Here is a 21864-nt window from a genome sequence, read left to right on the forward strand (position 1 = left end):
TCCGATAATATTTTTCGATACGTACCATGTTTCCGTTTCCGGCAACATCTACGACTTGGATAATATTTATATTTCCGATACGATCCATATTTCCGTTTCCGGCAATATCATCGTTTCCGGAGTATTCATTTCTTGCTTGTGACGATCTCAGCTCCCACTGAAACCAAGATCCGTCGATTCCGAATATCCATAGATAGAGTATTTAATGCCATTAAATACTTGATCCGTTTACGTACTATTTGTGTGACCCTACCGGTTCAGTCAAGAGTAAGCTGTGGATTAATATCATTAATTCCACTTGAACTGAAGCGGCCTTTAGATAGGCATTCAGCTCACTTGATCTCACTGAATTATTAACTTGTTAAATAATACTGAACCGCATTTATTAGACTTAACATAGAATGCATACTTGGACCAAGGGCATTATTTCCTTCACATATGTATGTTCAAGGAACCAATGAAGCCACCTGGTGCAAATACTTTCCTGCTACCCTTAAAGGAGTAGTGTCCAAATGGTTTGAACGGCTGCCCCTGGATCAATTGCCTCTTTCAACGAATTACAAACCCTGTTCTCCACCATGTTCATGGCACACAAGGAAGAAAGGAAAACAAGCATACATTTGGGACGCATTCAACAAGGAAAAGATGAGTCACTAAGAAGCTATGTGAAGCGCTTCAATATTGTGGCTGGAAAGATCCCAGATCTTCCCCACGGCGTCTCCTTCCATAATTTTATTAGGGGACTGAAGAAAGGATCATTCAAGTTTAACTTAGTTAAGAAGAGCGTTCGGACTATGGCTGAAGTATTGGATGAGGATGAAGCATTTATCCACGCAACAGAAATATGCAGCGCGTCCAAAGATGGAAAGACTGGTGAGGCGACAGATTCCTCAGGGAAGAAAGACAAGACAGACCGAAAAGCACCACGAGTAAATGGTACTTGGGCTCTTTCGAAAGAGCATGATACCAATTCTCCTGAACACAAGAGAGAACGTCCACAAGAAAGAGAATATTTCGAGTACAACACGGACCTCCTCACAATACTGTTGGACGCCGGGACCAGGTTTGATCTTGAACGGCCTTTCCCCATGAAGTCTCCTGCTGAGAGTCGAGACCCTAAGCTGTATTGCCAGTTCCACGAGGATATAGGGCATGACACCAAGAACTGCAGAATCTTGAAGAGAGCCCTAGACGGCCTGGCCTTTAAAGGACACCTAAAGAACTACCTGCAAAGGTGTGCTCACGACTCGGGGAAGAACCAGTACAAAAAGAACAAGTCACCTGTCTCACCTACAAAGGAAAATCAGAGCGAAGGGGGATTTGTATCCTTCATATCCGGGGGGCCAGCCGCTGGAGGACCCACCATGAGAGGACAAAAAGACTATGCCCGCCGCCTAGGTAAAGTAATGTTGTCATGGAAGTCACCTGTGGACCCATTTCCTCGGATAGAGATATGTGAATCGGATGGTGGACGGGTAGTCACTCCACATGATGACCCCCTCGTGGTCGAGATCAAAATTTCCAACATGAGACTGAAGCGTATCCTGATAGACGCTGGAAGTTCATCTGACATAATGAGCATGGAGTGCCCCAGCCGCCTAGCCCACGATCCCAAAACCATAGAGAGCATACACTATCCCATCATTGGTTTTGGAGGAAGCATCATACATCCCGTAGGCGTCATCAACTTGCCGGTTCGAATTGGAGATCGAAAAGATGGACGAAAGATGGGAGTGGATTTCCTAATCATCAAAGATTTGACAGCATACAATGTCATTTTGGGACGTCCCACCCTGAACAAAATTAAAGCAGTAGTCGTCACCCTTCTCATGCTTCTGAAGTTTGTATGAGACGATGGGGCGATAGGGACTATACATGGAGACCAACAGCAAGCAAGAGACTGCTACCTCACGACCCTCAATCCGTCAGCATGGAAGAAAGATTTGGCCGAAGCTAGAGGCAAAAGAAAGCATGAGGAAGAGCTACCTACTGCCAATGAGAGTATCCCATCCAAGATAGAAAAAAGTGGCTAAAAATAGAATTTCATTAGATTAGTCAGGATACTTTATGTAATACGAGCCTACTAAACGGCCTAACAATTGTGCAAGAGCCCACAAAACGGCCTGTAATGATTGCCTACAAAACGGCCAATTTAGCTACGTAAGTAAAATGATAAGCTTCATGATAATATTTCCTTATTTGATGAACTCACGGCTCAATAAAGCCACTCAAAATTACATAGCAAAAAACTAGAGTGAAATACCCCCACATTAACGAGCCCTAAGAGGCGGCGTCACGAGTGATTAACTGAACGACGGCCCTAAAAGTGGCTTGAACTGACAAAGACGTGGAAGCGCAAAACAAGACTCAACAGAGCAGTCATTTAAAAGGACACCTTCTCCTTTGAAGGCGTCACAAAAAGACTAATCGGTTGACGACCTAAGAAGTGGCCTAGATTAGCGCCCCAAATTAGGATGATCACCTAAAACACTGGGGTACGTCCACAAATGGACCAAAAAAGTATTTTCCTAAAAATCAGTAATAAACTGAAATGGAATAAAACACAAAGTGCACAGGAGGCACAAAATATTCATACATGCGCACAAGGCGCAACAAAACCGAATAAAATAATGCCAAAAGGCACCAAAGTTATTACAAGCGCCCACGGTGCCACGAAAACCAACTAACAAGAAAAACCGTCTATGGATGAGGGGCCGTGGAGCTTCCGTTCTGGACGTCCTGGTTTTCAGGGGAATTCACTTCTTCTTCCTCTGCGTCCTCATCCTCCCCCTCACTAAAAAACTCAAGAGGATCTAGACCAAGGCGTCAAGCCGTCGAGACGGCCATCTGGTATGAGATCCGACGCTTAAACCAGGAGAAGTCCTTCCCATCCATCGACTGATCCCATGCCCGCCGAGAATTCTCCAAAATGGACACCTCCCCAAGCTTGAAGGAGCTAGCGGCTTTCCCACGCACGACTTCAATCTCGTCCTGGGTAGCCTTGAGTTTCTTCTCCAAGGCGTCCACCTTGGAAGAGAAATTGGTAACCCGCTCTGAGACGGCGGAATACCCCTTTTTTAGCGCGGCCAACCTCTCCTCATGCTCCAACAACTTATTCTCATAGTCCTGGGCGTCCTCCTCAGCCTTCCTCAAAGCGTCCGTCTCCGACTTGATCTTGATATCCGCATCCTCATTGATCTCCCTAGCCTTCTTCTCAACATACTTCTCATGATTTTCAATCTGGTCCTTATGCTTTGGCATCTCCTTATGTATATCGAAGCGGTAATGCCTACCCTCGGCACAACGGATGAAGAGCTGCCGTGACCAAAAACAGACTTAATTTTTCTCAAAAAAAAAACAAGAAGAAAAAAAAAAACTTACATCAAGTATGAGGGACTGCATGGCCCAAAAAGTACCCCAGATCAATTCCAGGAAGCGAGCTTACATACTCCTCAGGAATTGCATCATAGACGGCTGAAAGGATCTTATCTTTTTCCTCTGAACTAAACCCGCCTGATGGGGGAATGTTCGCCACTTCAGCACGCCGCATTCGTTTGAACATTTCGCCTGAATCATTATGAATACGTCAATTAAATATACCAAAACTACCAAGTTATCACGACGTCCTAAGTTTTAAACAACTAACCAGCCGATGGAGCTGGCGGAGGCATAGAGGCATCCCCAACAGTAGGACCTTGGGACTCTTTGCCCTTCCCCTCTCTCGACGAGGAAGTGGTAGTTTCCCCAACATTCACAGCAGCGCCAGGGACGTCAACCTGGTCAGTGACCACCTCGGCAACGGCCGCTTTGGCCGCGGAATCTCCTTCGACGGTCACCTTGGGAGACGTCTCTTTTGGCTCAGGTGGAAGGGTGGACACCTGAGGAATAGGGGCTCCTCCCCCAGCCAAAGGGGTTGACGGCCTCGCCAACGACGGCTTCGTTGCAGCATCAGCAGTGCCCAGCTTCTTGAAGAAGGGACGTTGTTGACCCTTGGGCTTAGGGGCCACCGCTGAAGATGCAGGACGCTTCTTCGTGGCCAACGAGGTAGGCTCCTAACAATGAAAAAGGTGAAAAACCAAGCATAGATAATGGAATACAGAAATACGTCAAAATTGAACAAAATATACCTTGGCAGCGTCACCAGAGGCACCCTCATCGGACTTCTTCGAGGACTCTTTCTTCTTAGCCTCCACGGCCTTGAAGATATCATCCGTATACACCTGGGACAACCAGGTAGGTACGTCCACCGAACCCTTGTCTTCAGGGGACAGACGACTCATGGCAGAATCTACACAAACTAAGGGGATTAGTGAAAGATAAGAAAGCAAGGCTTTAGTGGAAAGTCAATGCAAAAACTACCTCTATTCAAGTAGGGGCAGAGACCAACGACCGCAAGAAAGACCATGTTGGTGAACTGACCCACATGAGGAAGCCAATTATTGGGCACCCATGCGTGACTCTTCGCAGACAGCCGATACATTTCGGCCTGAAATAAAGGCTTTATGAGCCTCCAATCCCTTGACAAAAACGAGGATAGGCGTCATCCCTAGACAAATAGCGGGGCCGATAATTCCAACGTGAAAGACTCTCTGAAAGAGGGAGGTCCTCCATTCGGATAATAGACCACTTTTTCCTCCACCACACCCAGCTACATGTCTTACCCACTAGCGTCACTACAAGAAATTTGACTTTTAACAACATGGTCTTAGTTGTTGGGAAAGGGTATTTTTTGTTAGGTTATGATACATATGACAATTCATAAATCATGCGGAAAAACCATTTAGCCAGGAATACATATTATTTACACATAATCATATAGCATAGTTTAGATGCATACTCTTTGTTGCGTGCCTTCCCTAGCTGCGCCCGAACCGAACAAGAACAAGTCTTTAGGACTCCAAGTGTCGTCCCTCCGTAGATAGTCCACAGCACGTCCGGATCCGCCTTAAGATTGACCAACTAGAATTGCCCCTAAGGTACTAAAGATTTTCGGCACTTTTAGTCAAGAAATGTGTCTGAATTTTCTCTCAAAAACTCACTTTGAATACTTGAATAATCTCTAAAATATGTGACCCTAGGCACTTATTTATAGAGTTATGGAAAGGGTTTTGGAATCCTATTAGGATACTAATTTATTTAATTATAACCCTACTAGGACTCTAATTAAATAATCATTATCTAATAGTTTTAGGATTTAATCACACTTCGAATCCTGATTGCTTCAGGATTCCCGCACAAGCATTGCACGAGCACCGTACACCCGTGCAAGCCTTGCGGCCCACGCTAGGCGCACAGCGCTCGGCCCACTGCTGTGCTCCGCGCGCGCCCAAGGCCTTGGCTGGGCCTGGCCTTGCGCTGGGCCTGGTCGAGGCTTTGGCGTGCGCTGGTGTGCGTTGGCTCGCTGGGCGACGGCCTGGCTTCGTGCTGGGCCTTCGTCTAGCGGGCCTCGTCCGATGCTAATTCGTACGATACACTTCCGATTAAATTCCCGATTCCGGAATTCATTTCCGATACGAACAATATTTAATATTTCCGATTCCAGAATCAATTTCCGTTTCGAACAAATATTTAATATTTCCGTTTCCGGAATTATTTTCCGATTCCGATAATATTTCCGATTCTGACAATATTTCCGTTTCCGGCAATATTTCCGATTCTGGCAATATTTCCATTTCCGATAATATATTCCGATACGTACCATGTTTCCGTTTCCGGCAACATCTACGACTTGGATAATATTTATATTTCCGATACGATCCATATTTCTGTTTTCGGCAATATCATCGTTTCCGGAGTATTCATTTCTTGCCTGTGACGATCTCAGCTCCCACTGAAACCAAGATCCGTCGATTCCGAATATCCATAGATGGAGTATTTAATGCCATTAAATACTTGATCCGTTTACGTACTATTTGTGTGACCCTACGGGTTCAGTCAAGAGTAAGCTGTGGATTAATATCATTAATTCCACTTGAACTGAAGCGGCCTCTAGCTAGGCATTCAGCTCACTTGATCTCACTGAATTATTAACTTGTTAATTAATACTGAACCGCATTTATTAGACTTAACATAGAATGCATACTTGGACCAAGGGCATTATTTCCTTCAGTCTCCCACTTGTCCTTAGGGACAAGTGTGCATTTCCTAATTCCTTTGTCGCTCGATGCTTGCTCTTGAACATAAGGTAAGAGTTGTCATCCTTATTATGTCCAGAGGTGTTCCTCGGTTTCAGAGTTCAACTGATCAAATAAACAGATAATCATAGCCTATGATTCATCCGAGCACGGCCATGCATTTCACAGTTTCTAGCTCTCCGAGTGGCCTTGTACAACTTTTAAGCATCGCATCCCGATTTATGGGAGGACAATCCCAATCTTGTGATCTTGAGATTAGACTTCGTTTGATAGGTGATTACCTGAGCGTTGCCTTTATAGCCTCCTTTTACGGTGCGACGGTTGGTCAACGTCAAAGCAACCAGTTCTCAAACAAGTAATCTCAAATCACTCAGGTATTGAGGATTTAGTGTCTAATAATTTTAATGAAATTTACTTATGACAGATTTTCATCTCTTACAGTAAAGTTTCATAGGTCTTGTCCGATACTAGTCTTCCCAAAGTAAGTATCTATGCAAATGATTATGACATTGCCATGTCCACATAGTTCAAGAAACAGAACTACTAGTCATCTTGCATTCTAATCGTCTAACGTTTTCTATGCGTCCAATTTTATAGAAAACTCCGACTAAGGACCATTTTCAACCTTTGACATTCAAGTTCACTTGATAGACATTTCTTAGTCACAGGACTGGTCCTGACAGTCTATCTTGAATATTTCGTCAAATTTGAAGGGACTCGTCATTTAATACTAAACCAAGATTAAATGGAATATGAAAATACATTTCATATATGATAAATGATCAACCCCATTGTTTTACAACCATGGGCCTCAAACCCATCTTTAAAACAGTTCATGGAATTCAAAGCTATGCTTGATTTCCAGTGCTACAACGTGAGTGTTGCTTCTCACTTGTTGCATAGGTTTAGTTATCATGCTTTGCCAATCTTAATATCTTTTTCATCGAATGATATTCGAGATAGGATGATAAGATCTTTTGAGTTTGTTTATTATGTGATCTAGTCTTTCTTACTTCGATAGTGGTTCTACATATTTTGCAATGAAGAGCCATCAAGTTAGCAGACATGTGATCCACCCAAGTTCAATGAAGAACTCATAAACAACTCTGTTTTATTGCTTCTTAGGCAATAAGTACTTTTACTTCAACTGTTTAGGTTGCTAGTGATGCTTTGTTTGGATTTGCTTATCCAAGCAGTTCACAGATATGTGGAAGACTTTCCAGCTGTATCTTAGAACATAGAAATTAATACTTTAATTTCCCACACAACAACTCATGGTCTCCAATCCATGTTGCCATTTCGAAACACGATGCTCTTTAGCTCGTCCTTGTCAATGGTTAACTCCAAAGGGTCTTGCTTGATCCTTTGCCAGTGTTTATGCGTGTAGCATCAATATTTAGCATATCTTTATTTCCTTGAATCAAGAACTATTCCTATGTACCTTTTCAAGTACCATAAGTATTCTTGATCTCAATCTAGTTGATCTTCACTTAGATCAATAGAGATTGGTATATGTTCGTCATGCCTAAAGTCATACGATACGTTTTTGGCGATCCTCATATTATATCATACATGATAAATTCTTTTGCAGAATAATTCCCAATTGAATTCTATTCATGTAACTTTAGCTTATCTAGTTTCACTAGATACTAAATTCAGCTAAATTCTTTGACATATAATATAGGTTAAGAATCTTATTTAGACTCTTTGATGTTTAACTTAGTAAATGCTTATACATAGTTCAAACATCCTTTACTTAGATTTATTCACATGGGTCGAATATCTCCAATGGAGACTTTCGTGTTTGATTTAGTAAATGCCATTACTTAATCCAAAACAATATCATAAGATCTTTGTAAATAGATCTTAATACCCAGTATGTACTAAGTTTCGCCATGGTCCATCATTGATGAATAATCTCAAATCTAAGTCATTAGCATTTGAATGTTATTTTACAATAGAATATGTGTGTGATACACATAGGACCATTAAGTTTTTATGTACTCCCACTAAACTTCTTATATATCTATAAGAATCATGTACATTTTATGAAACTAAAATACTTATTAGCTTCGCTAAAATATAGTTATAATTCCCAATTGCTTGCTTAAATCTGTACTTAGATTTTATAAGCTAGCTTTCCTTTTCAAGCATTTATTTGGATCCACAAATCCTATGACATACCATGTACATAGTTTCTTCCAACATTTGATTGAGGAATACGTTTTGTCATCCAATTGCTATATGTACCAATATGCAATCATTGCTTGAATTATAGACTTGAGCATTACGATTATGCATGAGGTTTCAACACAATCCACACCGTGAATTTGCTTGTAACTTTTAGCAACTAATCTAGCTTTGTGTGTGAACACAATCCAATGTTTGATGGTTTTTATCCTTTAAAACAAACTTGCAACCAATAGGTGTGAAACTATTCTTGCAAATCAACAAAATTTCAATTTTGTCATCAAAACATTGAGTATGTTTTATGGCCTCTAACCATTTAAAACATTTGAGTCTATATATGGCCTCTAACCATTTTAGGGAATCTAGGTTTCGTCATAGCTTTCTTACAGGTCACAAACTCATTAATCTACATGATAATAGTTTGACTGCAAGTTGTAGGTTTCTTCACTATCTAATAGAAGAATTGCATAGTTTCAGTGACCTGAACTCCATGTTTCTTCACTATCTAATAGAAGAATCTCATAGTTTTAGTGACTTGAACTCTATGCCTACAAGGGTATAGAACATCAAACAATAGAATATCAATAGCCACTTGAAAGTCCTTTGAATATTCTGTTCTCCTTGAAGCACTTGTAAAGTCTTCTAAGAGATGTCAATTCTTTAAAGCCACTTCTAAAGTCCTTAAAGAATAAGTTCGGATTTTCTGAAGCACTTCGAAAAGCCTCCGGAATGTCCGTTTTATGTTTGTTGTTCGCCTCGAAGACTTTCGAGGTCTATTTTCTCCCACTTGTCATTTTGGAAACGAATCTCCAAAAGGACATTATTTCGAGCAAACAAACATGATGTTCTCAAAAATTTGTGGTAGAAACAATACCCTTGTGTCTCATTTGAATAAATCACAATGAAACATATATCTATACTTGGGCCTTAGTTTGTCGAATGACAAACACTAAGCTCCCACTGAGTTTTGCAACTCTCTAGATATATTTTATGAAAAGTTATTCTGAAATTACTTTTCAAAAGCTTTGACGAATTTGGTTTAGTTTGGTGGTAGTTGAGAATTTTGTTTTGGAAATTATAGGAAAAGTCTTTATGATTCATCATTAATCGAATCAAGTACTAATTGACTTCGATTGTTCCAACTAAGATATGCCATATCTTTTGGACCTAGATTGTGAAAACACACAATCATTGATGATCATATTTGGTCTCAAGTAATCATCAACATGATCTAACCTAGATCTTTATGATTTCTTGCTAAGTGGATTTTATACTTCTGAATCTTTGAACTAGCCAAACAGATTCAAACTTATATCACATTTGAGTAAATAAACCTATATTCACTCAAATCCATGTGAAATAATAAAGTCATAAAATCTTTCTTTAGCTTTGAACTCTATTGTCTAGGCGTTCTAACAATAGTTCATATCTTTTGTTACTTTCAACAAGTAAGACTAATTGTCTTAAAATGATCTAGAAATCAATCAACTTTCAAAAGTCCATCAAAATAGAGCTTTTGAATGTTAACTTGTTGATATGTGAGTCTTTCTGTTTTTGAAAACAGAAATTTAGGTATGTTGATTATGGAACAAAATAGCCATTAAGTTCCAGCCTTTGAAAGGACTTAAAACAAACTAGATGACCCTACAACTAATGTAGCATTGCCATGCTTCATTTCCCACTTGTAGGTCATTAGTGTAGCCTAGCTTCCATTGTTTGAGTTATTATCGAAGTAAGAACCTCAAGCGGTATATGATACCAAGGAAGTTTGATTGCTAGGTCACTTCTTTTTAAACATAAACTTATAGGTAGAAACGGAATCGTAATTCCTTTCATTTGTTCCTCGTTTTCCTATTTCTTGTACCCTTTCTTATAATCTTAAGAATTGAATTCTTTAGTGTTGACTTTTATACTTTGTTAGACATGTCCAATGTCACCCCAACAAGGTTCTTTACCATTTTTATTTATGTTGAATATTTTGTTTCAACTAGATGATCTTACCAGAAGCTTTTAAAGTTCTCTAAGTATCGATCTATTCGAATGTCTAGGGACTAGACTCATTCGAGAATTAAATGGAAAAGGATTTTAGGTTGTTAACCATTGGTAAAGCTGAGCGTTTAAACTCAATGCTTTATGATCTCAAAACTACATTGTATTTTGAATTCACAAGCACCATTTGGTTTGCCATTCGATTTTGATATTCGAAAACAACCATAAAAGTCGCTAAAAGAAACGTACATTTAAATTGCTCATTTTCTCTCATTTCCGTGAATCGTTCTTGGATTCATTACCAATCGAGGAAATTCACTGTTACCTTTCTAAAAGGATTTACTGCAGTGCAAGATATTTAATTATAAACAATAATTAAAACATACATTGAAGCATGCAAAGTCTAAAGATTTATCATGAATAATAACTTGAAAATGAAAGCAATCATGCAATTTAAACAAGTCATTAGCATTTTATTCGAATTATGTGTTCCGGCAGGTGTGAATAAAATGATTCCAAGATCCTAAAATCATTGAAGAACTAAGCACAGTTTGTCGACTTAATCCTAAAACATCTTAGGTAAGCAAAAGCCTTTTGCTAATAGTCTAGAAACTATTCTTGGTTGATAGGTACGTCTAAGAACTTATTAGGTAAACCTATCGATTTTGCCACGACATAAAACGACTCCTTACTTATATCGTTGAGTTTCACCAAAACTAACATGTACTCACAATTATTTGTGTACCTTGCCCCTTTAGGACCAATAAGTAACACCTTGCTGAGCAAAAACTATTACTAGATTGATGTAAAGGATATCCAAGCAAGTGTATATTTTGGCATGGCACCTTTTAACTCAATTTTTAAGTTTGGAACTTAAGGCTCTTACTATGTTGGTTAGATTTTAAGTGAACTAAAATCCTTAATCATGCAACATAATCAAGCCACAATCTCATGCATAATTAAGACATATTTAAAGCAATAAATAACTTAAAGCATGGATAAGATAAATGTGATCTAGTATGGCCAGACTTCATCTTGAAGCTTTAACTTCAAAGTCCGTCTCGAAAATCTCCGTGGGAGGCACCATTTTCTTCAAATAGGATAAGCTATAATTAAAACTAATTACAACTATTTGATGGTACGCAGACCATATTTGAATTGAAAAACGACTTTGGTACTTTAGACCAATTACATTCAAATTAATGGTACGCAGACCATATTTTCTATCCTATTTGGGCCATACTAGTCACTTCATAACCTGCAAAACATTACATATACAATATATACCATTCACCCATTCATTATCATGAATGACCCACATAGCTGGTTAGTAAAACACATTATGCATCACGTAAACATTTGCAGCAATTAATCAAGGGCACCAATAATCTACCAATTATTCAGTCCTTATTAATTCTAATCAAGTTGCTTTAACCTTAAGAATTCGTAGACCTAATCAAGAGTTTATGACTAAAAGCGCTCCCACTTAAACCAATAAATTCATATGCTTTACTAATTTTAAACATAAAAATGTATTTCAAGTCTAACCGGAAACATACAAATTTAATTAAAATTTAAAGCCCATATAAATTTATAATTGAATCCAAAATTTTTAATTTGATTTCAGTCGTATTTAAATTAATTCATGATTTTAATTTTAGTAAAATAATTAGAATAAATAAAATTTATTATAATTACAGTATTCAAAATTAAAATCCAAGAAAATAATTTAAATTATTAATTTTAAAATTAATTAAAATTACGTAAACTGAAAATTTCAAATTAAACATTCAAAACGATCTAATCGCAACGCAAACACCCTACGCATTGCACGCCCATGGGCCACACGCACACAGCCATCGCTGGCCATGTGCGCGCAGCCCATGCGCTCGTCGCATAGCTGCTGCATCTTCCCATCGCAAGCCATCGCACAAGTGGTGCTCGCTGCGCGCGCGCCAGCGCTCGATGCACGCGAGCCATCGCTCGCTGTGCGCGCTCGCCAGTGCTTGCTGCGCGCGCTCCAGCGCTCGATGCACGCGAGCCATCGCTCGCTGTGCGCGAGCAATTGCTCGCTGCGCGCGATCAACGCTGGGCGCAGCGCTCGTGGCACGCGAGCTTGCTGCCCACACGCGACTGCCATGCCTTGCCTTCGCCCATGCCCATTCATCCACAGCTCGTGGCCCACGACACAAGGCAGGGATGCTGCCTTGTGCTCGTGCACCATGCCCTTGCTCATTGCATTCGTGCCGCACGGGCGACGAGCTCCCTTGCTCGTCGTCGCATGCCCGCACTATACAACACCCCTTAAGGGTAACACGAAGCGTCCATTGCTTTGTGCGTGCAAGTTTTATGAACGAATCGCATAAAATTTAAAAATTTATATTTAAAATTAATGACAAATTAATAAATAATGTTAATTTCATAATTTTAGGGCGAAAAATCGAAAATTTATTATTCAATTGATTTCCGATTATCATGGATTCAAGCCTAGGTCATAAAAATTTAAAATTTATCATAAATTTACAATTTTTATGGTGGTTTTTAATCATAGGTTTCTAATTAAATTATAATTAATTATGAAAATTAAATTAATTCTAAATTATTCTAATTTTCAACAAATTAATCATAATTACAAATTAGATTGCATAATTAACAAGGCTAGGCATTCAAACTTGTTAAACATATACAGTAGGTCAATCAAAAATTCAAGATTTATCAACAAGAATCGCAAATATTTAATTTAACATCTTAAATTTACGAAATTTTGCATTCGAAAAACTAAAACCTTCGAAAAGTCATAGTTAGGCTTCGAATTTGAGAATTCTGGGTTCGGCAGAAAAGTACTATTTTTGTCAAAATTTTAGAATGCCTTTTACATGCGGAATTGACACAAAAATCACTCGATTTGGATGATTAACGAAGAAACTGCCGAAAAACTGCGTACGTATAATTAAATAAACGCAATTTGCAATTAATTAACAATTACGAAAATTAATCACCCCTTTTAATTCTTGCAAATTTGTAATATTTAACCATGTTCATGCAATTTAGATAATGAAAATAATAAGAGGCTCGTGATACCACTGTTAGGTTATGATACATATGACAATTCATAAATCATGCGGAAAAACCATTTAGCCAGGAATACATATTATTTACACATAATCATATAGCATAGTTTAGATGCATACTCTTTGTTGCGTGCCTTCCCTAGCTGCGCCCGAACCGAACAAGAACAAGTCTTTAGGACTACAAGTGTCGTCCCTCCGTAGATAGTCCACAGCACGTCCGGATCCGCCTTAAGATTGACCAACTAGAATCGCCCCTAAGGTACTAAAGATTTTCGGCACTTTTAGTCAAGAAATGTGTCTGAATTTTCTCTCAAAAACTCACTTTGAATACTTGAATAATCTCTAAAATATGTGACCCTAGGCACTTATTTATAGAGTTATGGAAAGGGTTTTGGAATCCTATTAGGATACTAATTTATTTAATTATAACCCTACTAGGACTCTAATTAAATAATCATTATCTAATAGTTTTAGGATTTAATCACACTTCGAATCCTGATTGCTTCAGGATTCCCGCACAAGCATTGCACGAGCACCGTACACCCGTGCAAGCCTTGCGGCCCACGCTAGGCGCACAGCGCTCGGCCCACTGCTGTGCTCCGCGCGCGCGCCCAAGGCCTTGGCTGGGCCTGGCCTTGCGCTGGGCTTGGTCGAGGCTTTGGCGTGCGCTGGTGTGCGTTGGCTCGCTGGGCGACGGCCTGGCTTCGTGCTGGGCCTTCGTCTAGCGGGCCTCGTCCGATGCTAATTCGTACGATACGCTTCCGATTAAATTCCCGATTCCGGAATTCATTTCCGATACGAACAATATTTAATATTTCCGATTCCGGAATCAATTTCCGTTTCGAACAAATATTTAATATTTCCGTTTCCGGAATTATTTTCCGATTCCGATAATATTTCCGATTCTGACAATATTTCCGTTTCCGGCAATATTTCCGATTCTGGCAATATTTCCATTTCCGATAATATATTCCGATACGTACCATGTTTCCGTTTCCGGCAACATCTACGACTTGGATAATATTTATATTTCCGATACGATCCATATTTCCGTTTCCGGCAATATCATCGTTTCCGGAGTATTCATTTCTTGCCTGTGACGATCTCAGCTCCCACTGAAACCAAGATCCGTCGATTCCGAATATCCATAGATGGAGTATTTAATGCCATTAAATACTTGATCCGTTTACGTACTATTTGTTTGACCCTACGGGTTCAGTCAAGAGTAAGCTGTGGATTAATATCATTAATTCCACTTGAACTGAAGCGGCCTCTAGCTAGGCATTCAGCTCACTTAATCTCACTGAATTATTAACTTGTTAATTAATACTCAACCGCATTTATTAGACTTAACATAAAATGCATACTTGGACCAAGGGCATTATTTCCTTCATTTTTCTGTTCGTAAAAGTCTTTGCCAACAGATATCCATCCGTTGGCCATCAGTTGGGAAAAAGTCCGTTGCTAAAAGTATTACCAACAGATAAAGATGATCTGTTGGCGTGTATTATTTATAACAACGGAAAAGTAATTGTTGGTAATTCTGTTTTGCCAACAGTTTCAAGTGTTGGAAACACGTTCACCAACAAGATGAGTAAATGTTGGTAATACTTTTACCAACATTCAAAATCTATTTGGGATAAATTTTACCAACAAAAATTAGCTCATTTACCCACCTAAAACTGTTGGTAATGTATGCTTAACATATTATTGGTCTCAACTATGGCCGATTTACTTTAAAAGGTCTTAACTTTTGATTATTTCAGAGTGGTCCTAACTATAGATAGTCCTTTCCAAAAATGGTCCCTTAGTTAAAATTAAATGCTAAATAACTTAATTAAGACTCATATCTCTCGTGCAATAATCATATTTTTTATTTAAATGAAGTAAATGGAATAGTATGATATGCTTAAATCAACTTAATTAACAGTTTAATAAACTAAAGGACCATTTTGGGAAAACATGCCTCAAAGTTGAGACCACTCTAGAATTATCAAAAGTTGAGACCTTTAAAAGTGATGTGGTCATAGTTGGGACTGTCAATATCAATTTTTCCTATATTTTATAATCGGATAATACAAATTAATAGTTGCTTACATAAAAATATGTGAAAGCAAGTTCCATATATGAATATGTACTTGTTCATTACATATATGGCCACAGCCAACAATGCAAAACCTTGTACATTGTAAATCTTTATTACACTGACAGTTTAATCGCATCCAGCTCACCAATTTGGCCACGCATACCTTGTGCATATGATAGATTAATAGATATGAACAAATTATATGCTTAGACTTATATGCACTCTCAAGAATGTAGCCTTGCTGCACGCAGTACACTGAGTTTCAACAGATCAGCCTTGCAAAAGAATGTTGCAGAAAGACAGCCAATAACAATTACAACTATTATTGCAGCAATCACCAGGCTTCATAATTTTATAAGCAGCTCGTCATGTTTCATTCCCAGGAATCCAGCAAAGACATATGCAGGCTGATCAACATCCCGTTAGCCCTGAGACTACACTCCCATGAGACAGGAAATCAATTTGACAGGCTAGGAGAAGATTCATGACATATTCAACAATTGTAACTGCAACTTTTTTTGTTTTGATAAGTAAGAAATATTAACAAACGAACAAGAAAATTATTTACAAGGAAAATCATCCAAAATAACACAACAATAAAAAAAATCATAACCAACAACAACACGACCAAACAGAAAACCCCAACAATACCAAACCCACAAAGTCCAAGAAGCCAAAGTTTGACCCCACCAAAAAAAACATCAGTAAACTTAAACTCCCCATCCGCATACCCCAACGTAGACCTGAATCGGCAAAAACCTCAACCAAAACGACACCAAAACCTGTAGAACAAAACAAAGCAGCACCACTGCAAGAACAGGCTGCAGGAGCAGCACAACAACCTTGCAGCAGGAACGCAGCCACCAACACATAAGGCAACAACTACACTATGACTCTAACTCCAACCATCAGCAGCAGACCAATACATACTGAGCAGAACAAAGACAACTTATAAACCTTAGATAAGAAGCATAAACCGAACAAAAAATGATTTAAGGATATCCTTTGGGTTGTAACCGTAACTCTTAAATTCGGTGTCGAGCCAATAATCTTCCCCTAGCAGTATACTTGCAGTAAACTTTGGGAACATCATTTACTATGATGATTCAAAGACGTTCCTCGGGCAAGTATTACAATAGATATTGCATCAGCATCTATTGAGAAGATTCAAGACATCAACACAAATCAACAACTTCAAAGTTCACATGGCTATATAAAAAAATCACTGTAAGCCACATATAAAAAAAAGGAAAGCTTATAGCGAATCTAATATGTTTTAGTAGTAACATATCATAAAGCATTGCTTTCCATTAGAAAAAATAGCCTGGTATAAGAAATATTATTGAGACAAATTGTTTGGCCAAGAAAAAATGTGCTGGCAGTAACTGAAAGTTGAAAGAGGAGACAGTTGTGGGTCTTGGCTTTCGGTGCCTTGGTGGAGGTTGTTAGATGATGATGTATATTGGGGCTTCATACTGCTTTTGGAAAGAATCATCTCCAAAAACAGGTTCACTACCATAGAACAGTCTACACCCAATTTATCCTAGAGATCTTCCCATAAAATTTTAAGAATATGGGAATTCCATATCAACTCAATTTCCAATCACTGGCTGCTTAACCTAGAGTACTACATATCTTAGAAGGCAGTGAGAAATAAATAGAAGGCAGTGAGAAATAAACACTTCAGCTTCTCCCTGTCTAACCTTTGTGGTAGACCATAGACAAAACATTATTGAAATTATATTTCAAACTCGCGTGTTTTGAGATTTTTTGGTGTTTAGCATCAATCAAGGGAAAGATTTATGAATTAAAACCAGTAAACCAAAGTATGATTGATTGCCATTCAAGAAGCTATGATTAATTTTGCATAATTCATAAAATTAAACTAAAGCCTTAAACTAGCTTTAGGCCACATTTTTCATTTTAGGTTTAGGTGGTTGTATTATTACAGTTTTGATCCAAATGATTTGTTAGTACAATGACAACTCGCAAAAAATTAGCTACAACATATACTTAGAATAAAGAAAAAAGAACACGGTCATTCGAGGGAGAGAAAAAGAATAACCATTTGAAACAATATAATTCTTGTGATTTACGAGATGGTGGATGATGAAACAATAAATTTTTTTTGGACTGCATTTATGATAACCAGTAAAATTAAGATCACTACAACTCTAATCTAGCCTAAACATTGCTTCGATCAACAAGGGAAAAGTGCAAGGGAAAATAAGTATATGGAAAGTTCAATTCATACAACTAGCTAGTAAAATACTAAGTATGGTTCTAGCAAATGTTTAAACAAAGTTACTTACCAAGACAAAACACAACCAAGTAAGAGGACAAAGAACTCCAAATTTAGACAAAAATCGTTGAATCAAAAGCTCACATGAATTGTCATTCATTCCAATGGGCAAAAACTATAATCACCCTACTCATTACATTCAGTTTGCACAGATGCAAAAGGACAGAATATAAATCATGGAGTACAATTGCACAATTTTCATAAACAAACTTTCCAAACCCTAAAAATCGAAAATACACAGAAACTCATCCACCTTGAAAATCAGATGTTTCTCAAAACTAACGAGAATTTTTCAATACAACCATCTTCAATTTTTAGAAATATCAAGAATATAGGTGTAAAAAATTAAATTTCAATTAACAAAACTATTGATTTTAAAAATTTACCTTTTAAATTAAGATAAACCAAGTCAAGCACCGATCAGGAAAAAAACCGAGCGAGATCTCTACTGTAGAGGGGTGGGCGGCGGAATATCGGGTTGCGCCGCTGTGTAATTTCTACCGGAAATAAGCTAATTAATTGAACCTTGTGTGAGCTTTGTTTACATACTTCAACAGAAGAGGAGCTTCTCCGTGGAATGTTTTGCTCGGTGAAAATGAAAATGGGGATGGCGAGGTCTTTTCCTGGAGATCTAGACAAGGAAAATGAAAATGGCGAGAGGATAGTTCTAGATTTCTACTCCTCGCGTTTTTAATTTTTTTTTTTACGGGATGAAATTAATTTTAATTCCTAAACTCAGTACTTGATATTGCTGGACCCTATTAAAAAATAAAGAGTTTTGTTTTTCAACTTTTGGGAATTGTGCTAAAGCGGGAAGAGGGAAAAAATAAGCGGGCAAATGAAATGTTTTACCAATACTTAGTATAATTGGTGAAAATTTTGTTGGTAATAAATATTTTAACCAACAAATTAAAGAGTATTTGTTGGCAAAAGATTGTGGTTTTAGGAGGCTGTTACTTATAGCCAACAAATAAAATATCCGTTGCTAATACCATCCAATACCAACATATAGATTAAGTATTGGTAGATTTCTGTTGTTATAAGTCATATTTCTTGTAGTGCGTCTTATAACCCCGCCGGCTATACAGGGTCAACCATTCTTGGGGAGAACGAGAGGAGGGGCAATATCTACAACTCTACAAGTCTAACAAAAGCAGGAAAGGAAGGAGTCACGTCACTCAATGCACACTTGGCAATATACCCAAAGACGTTCGCCCAAGAGTTAGGGGTTAGCTGGGCTAGGCCAATGTCATAACCCTCCAAAACATCCATTACAAAAGGGTGCAGAGGAAACCTAAGACCCAATCTAAAGGCGGCCGTATAGACGGCAACCTCGCCCAAAGAGAGTCGGTCTACAGTATTATGGGGACGAGGGCACCTAAAACTAAAACCACGAGGCAAGAGTAAGAAACACTCAAAGTCATGCCCTTGGTCCTTCAGATATCTCAACCATTTCATGCTGGGGAGGATGTCAGAAAAAAGCAAATCCACATCCTCATTCCCACGAACCATAGGAGGGAGATTTTTTCTAAACTCCTCGTCAGAAGAGCTAGAGGAATCATCTTCAACATCCTCACGCGGGACACGAGGACGGCGAGCCACACTTTTTCTTCTCCTTGAAGAACGTGCCGCCTTAGAAGCCTGATGAGCGAAATTTATGTCGCTCTTAGCTTAGGATTTTAGTTCATTTTATTAGCATTTTATTATTATTTTCGCTTAGTTTTATCGTTTTTAGTTCGTTTATTGCATTTTTGCATTTATCGTAACATTTTCTCGTCTTGCGTATATTTTAGTCGTTTTTGCTCTAAATATGCCTTTTGCGCGCATTCTCATTGCGTAAGAGTCATTTTGAGTAATAAAGTGTTAATAATGTGTCATTATGCTTCTCGACGAGTTATATGTTTTACGATTTGTAAAAATGATTAACGAATTAATGTTTTGATTTTCGATTTTCAATAATATGCTTTACGATTTCTATGTGCAGCGAGCCTTGTGTGTGTGTGTTTTCCATCAATCTTGCAAGCCATTAGTTGCTGCAAATGAACAACAACAACAAGCCACATCCTTGCCACAGCACACGAGCATCATGGCAGCTTCGTCACAGCAACAAGGCACACAAACAGCCACAGCAACAAGGCATACAAACAGCAATGCACTCGTGCTTTACAGCCACTGTTTGGCTGCTGTTCGTGGCTCTATTTGAGCCTTGATTGCCCCTTTTTGGTAGCTGCACAAGAGCAAGAAACCACAGCCTCAACACTGCAGTATTACACGCCATTACAGCAGCCAAACACAGCAAGAACAGCAGCTAAACATCGAGCAGAACAGCAGCCATAGCTGTTGTACTTGTGCGCACAAACAGCCTTGTATAGGCCTTGCACCGGCCCCTTTTGAGCTCGTTTTCACGAGCCTTGCTTGCCTCTTGATAGTGGCTGTACACGGGCATGAAATAGCTTCCACAACACTGCATATAACACGCAAGAACAGCAGCTAAACACGAACAGAACAGCAATAGCGCAGCAGAATAGCAACTGTGGTTCTGTGCGATCGAAGCCATTCTGTGCGATCGAACTGCTTCTGTGCGATCGAGTTCAGGACCTGTGTGGTCGAACAAACTGCAGTTTAGAGATCAGAATGTTCCATTTTTTCTGTGCGATCGAATGCTTTCTCTTGTGCGACCACACAGCACCCTCTATTCGGTCGCACAAGTGCGCGGGCTGCTCCTATATAATCGAAAATCGCAGCATTTGTTCATTAGGCTTTTCATTTACGTAACTTTCTATTTTTCTTAGCTTAGAATTCTCTCTCTAGAATTAGTTTAGGGCTTTGATTAGAGATTAGGATTAAGGATTCTTAGCCTCAAATTCTTGATTCTGAATTCAATTCAATCTTTAATTTTCAGATTCCTTTCCTTTTGTTCTTCATTTTGTTCTTCATTTTTGTGCTTCAAGTTTGATGCTAATTCTTCAGTTCAAGGTATAATTCTTCATTTCTTTTTGATTTGTTCTTTAATTCTTTAATTGCTTTAATAATTTCTTTTATGCTTTGAATTCATGCTTGAATTCTAGAATTAGTTTCATGCTTTGAATTTTCTTGATTTTCCCCCAATTTTTGTGGTTTGAATTTTCTGATTTTTGTTGATTCAATTAGCTTCATTAATTCAATTAGTTTTATGATTAGGATTAATATTAGTTTACTGTTGATGTTAATCATGCTAGTTGAGTAGTTTAGTCTAGAGGTTAGGGATGAAGCTTTGGCATTGAATTTGGGGAATTTTAGGGAAAATTCATGATTGATGTTGTGATTAAATGTGATTCAGTGATAGGATTTTCCATGACCAATTGAGTAGTAGTTGCAAATGCTAGTTGATTGGATTAGATTGGAATGTATGATTTAGGTTTGGCAAGACATTGTGAGCCTAATTCATGCAAGTGAATGATAGTTCCTATTATATGCAAGCTAATCTAGCTTAGGACTATGCGAAATCTTTTCTATAGGCTAGGTTGCTTCGCGTGCTCTATCCGAGAGGTGGCGAGCAGTCATTAGTTTTCATTCCCCTATTCGCTATGTCGTTGCATATTCATGAATGTCTTGACCTTGTTATTTCTTTGATGCGATTCCCTTTGCCGATTCCCGAATCCTCTAGAATATCTTTATTTGTTTGCGTTTCTAGCTTAGATTAGATTAATTCAAAAACTCAAATTCTTATTCGAACTAGCTTGTGAACGCATAGATTGATAAGTCAAACATATCCATTCCTATGGGACGATCCCTATACTTGCCGCTATAGTCAATATAGCCGGTAGTTTAGGTGTTTTATAAATTTTGTTTGGTGAGGTGAATTTCTATTCAACTACGGAAAAACACCTTATCAAAATGGCGCCGTTGCCGGGGAATGGCATCATTGTTTGATTCTTCATTCTAGTTTGCTAGTCTAGTTCATTTTTCTTTTTCTTTTTCTTTAAAAACCAAAAAAAAATGGCAAATTCTCTTGTTGCTCAAAATGACGAATCGATTTTGCTTAATGATCTTCTCTTTCTCCATGATAATTTCCTAAGCTCTTTGAATTTTGAACCTCCAAAATCATTAATT

The 21864-nt window shown here is 38.5% G+C and overlaps 2 protein-coding genes and 1 long non-coding RNA gene across 3 annotated transcripts; 1 reads left to right on the forward strand and 2 right to left on the reverse strand.

Moving 5' to 3' along the window:
- Positions 1 to 584: 584 nt before the first annotated feature.
- On the forward strand, positions 585 to 1850 carry LOC110779101 (uncharacterized). The gene has a single exon (XM_021983635.2). The coding sequence runs from the start codon at positions 585 to 587 to the stop codon at positions 1848 to 1850; it is 1266 nt and encodes a 421-aa protein (XP_021839327.2).
- A 248-nt stretch (positions 1851 to 2098) lies between these two features.
- Positions 2099 to 4721, reverse strand: LOC130463760 (uncharacterized). The gene is made up of 5 exons (XM_056832991.1): positions 4360 to 4721; positions 4128 to 4288; positions 3647 to 4052; positions 3446 to 3567; positions 2099 to 3315 (listed from the first exon to the last, which is right to left on the reverse strand). Exons 1-5 carry the CDS (start codon positions 4478 to 4480, stop codon positions 2827 to 2829), a joined length of 1299 nt encoding a protein of 432 aa, XP_056688969.1. The 5' UTR covers positions 4481 to 4721; the 3' UTR covers positions 2099 to 2826.
- A 10700-nt stretch (positions 4722 to 15421) lies between these two features.
- Positions 15422 to 18681, reverse strand: LOC130463821 (uncharacterized). Its single transcript, XR_008923984.1, has 2 exons — positions 18159 to 18681; positions 15422 to 15904 (listed from the first exon to the last, which is right to left on the reverse strand). It is a non-coding gene; the product is annotated as an uncharacterized lncRNA (long non-coding RNA).
- Between the last annotated feature and the right edge of the window lie 3183 nt (positions 18682 to 21864).

Source organism: Spinacia oleracea, chromosome 6 (genome assembly GCF_020520425.1).
Source record: "Spinacia oleracea cultivar Varoflay chromosome 6, BTI_SOV_V1, whole genome shotgun sequence".
NCBI classification, from domain to species: Eukaryota; Viridiplantae; Streptophyta; class Magnoliopsida; order Caryophyllales; family Amaranthaceae; genus Spinacia; species Spinacia oleracea.

Excerpts from the sequence above, each read along its gene's own strand:
- LOC110779101 (XM_021983635.2), top strand. The coding sequence starts at position 585 with ATGGCACACAAGGAAGAAAGGAAAACAAGCATACATTTGGGACGCATT.
- LOC130463760 (XM_056832991.1), bottom strand. The coding sequence starts at position 4,480 with ATGTATCGGCTGTCTGCGAAGAGTCACGCATGGGTGCCCAATAATTGG. Across the intron at positions 4,289-4,359 it reads CTGCCCCTACTTGAATAGAG|ATTCTGCCATGAGTCGTCTG; the intron begins GTAGTTTTTGCA and ends TAGTTTGTGTAG. Across the intron at positions 4,053-4,127 it reads CCTCTGGTGACGCTGCCAAG|GAGCCTACCTCGTTGGCCAC; the intron begins GTATATTTTGTT and ends TTTCATTGTTAG.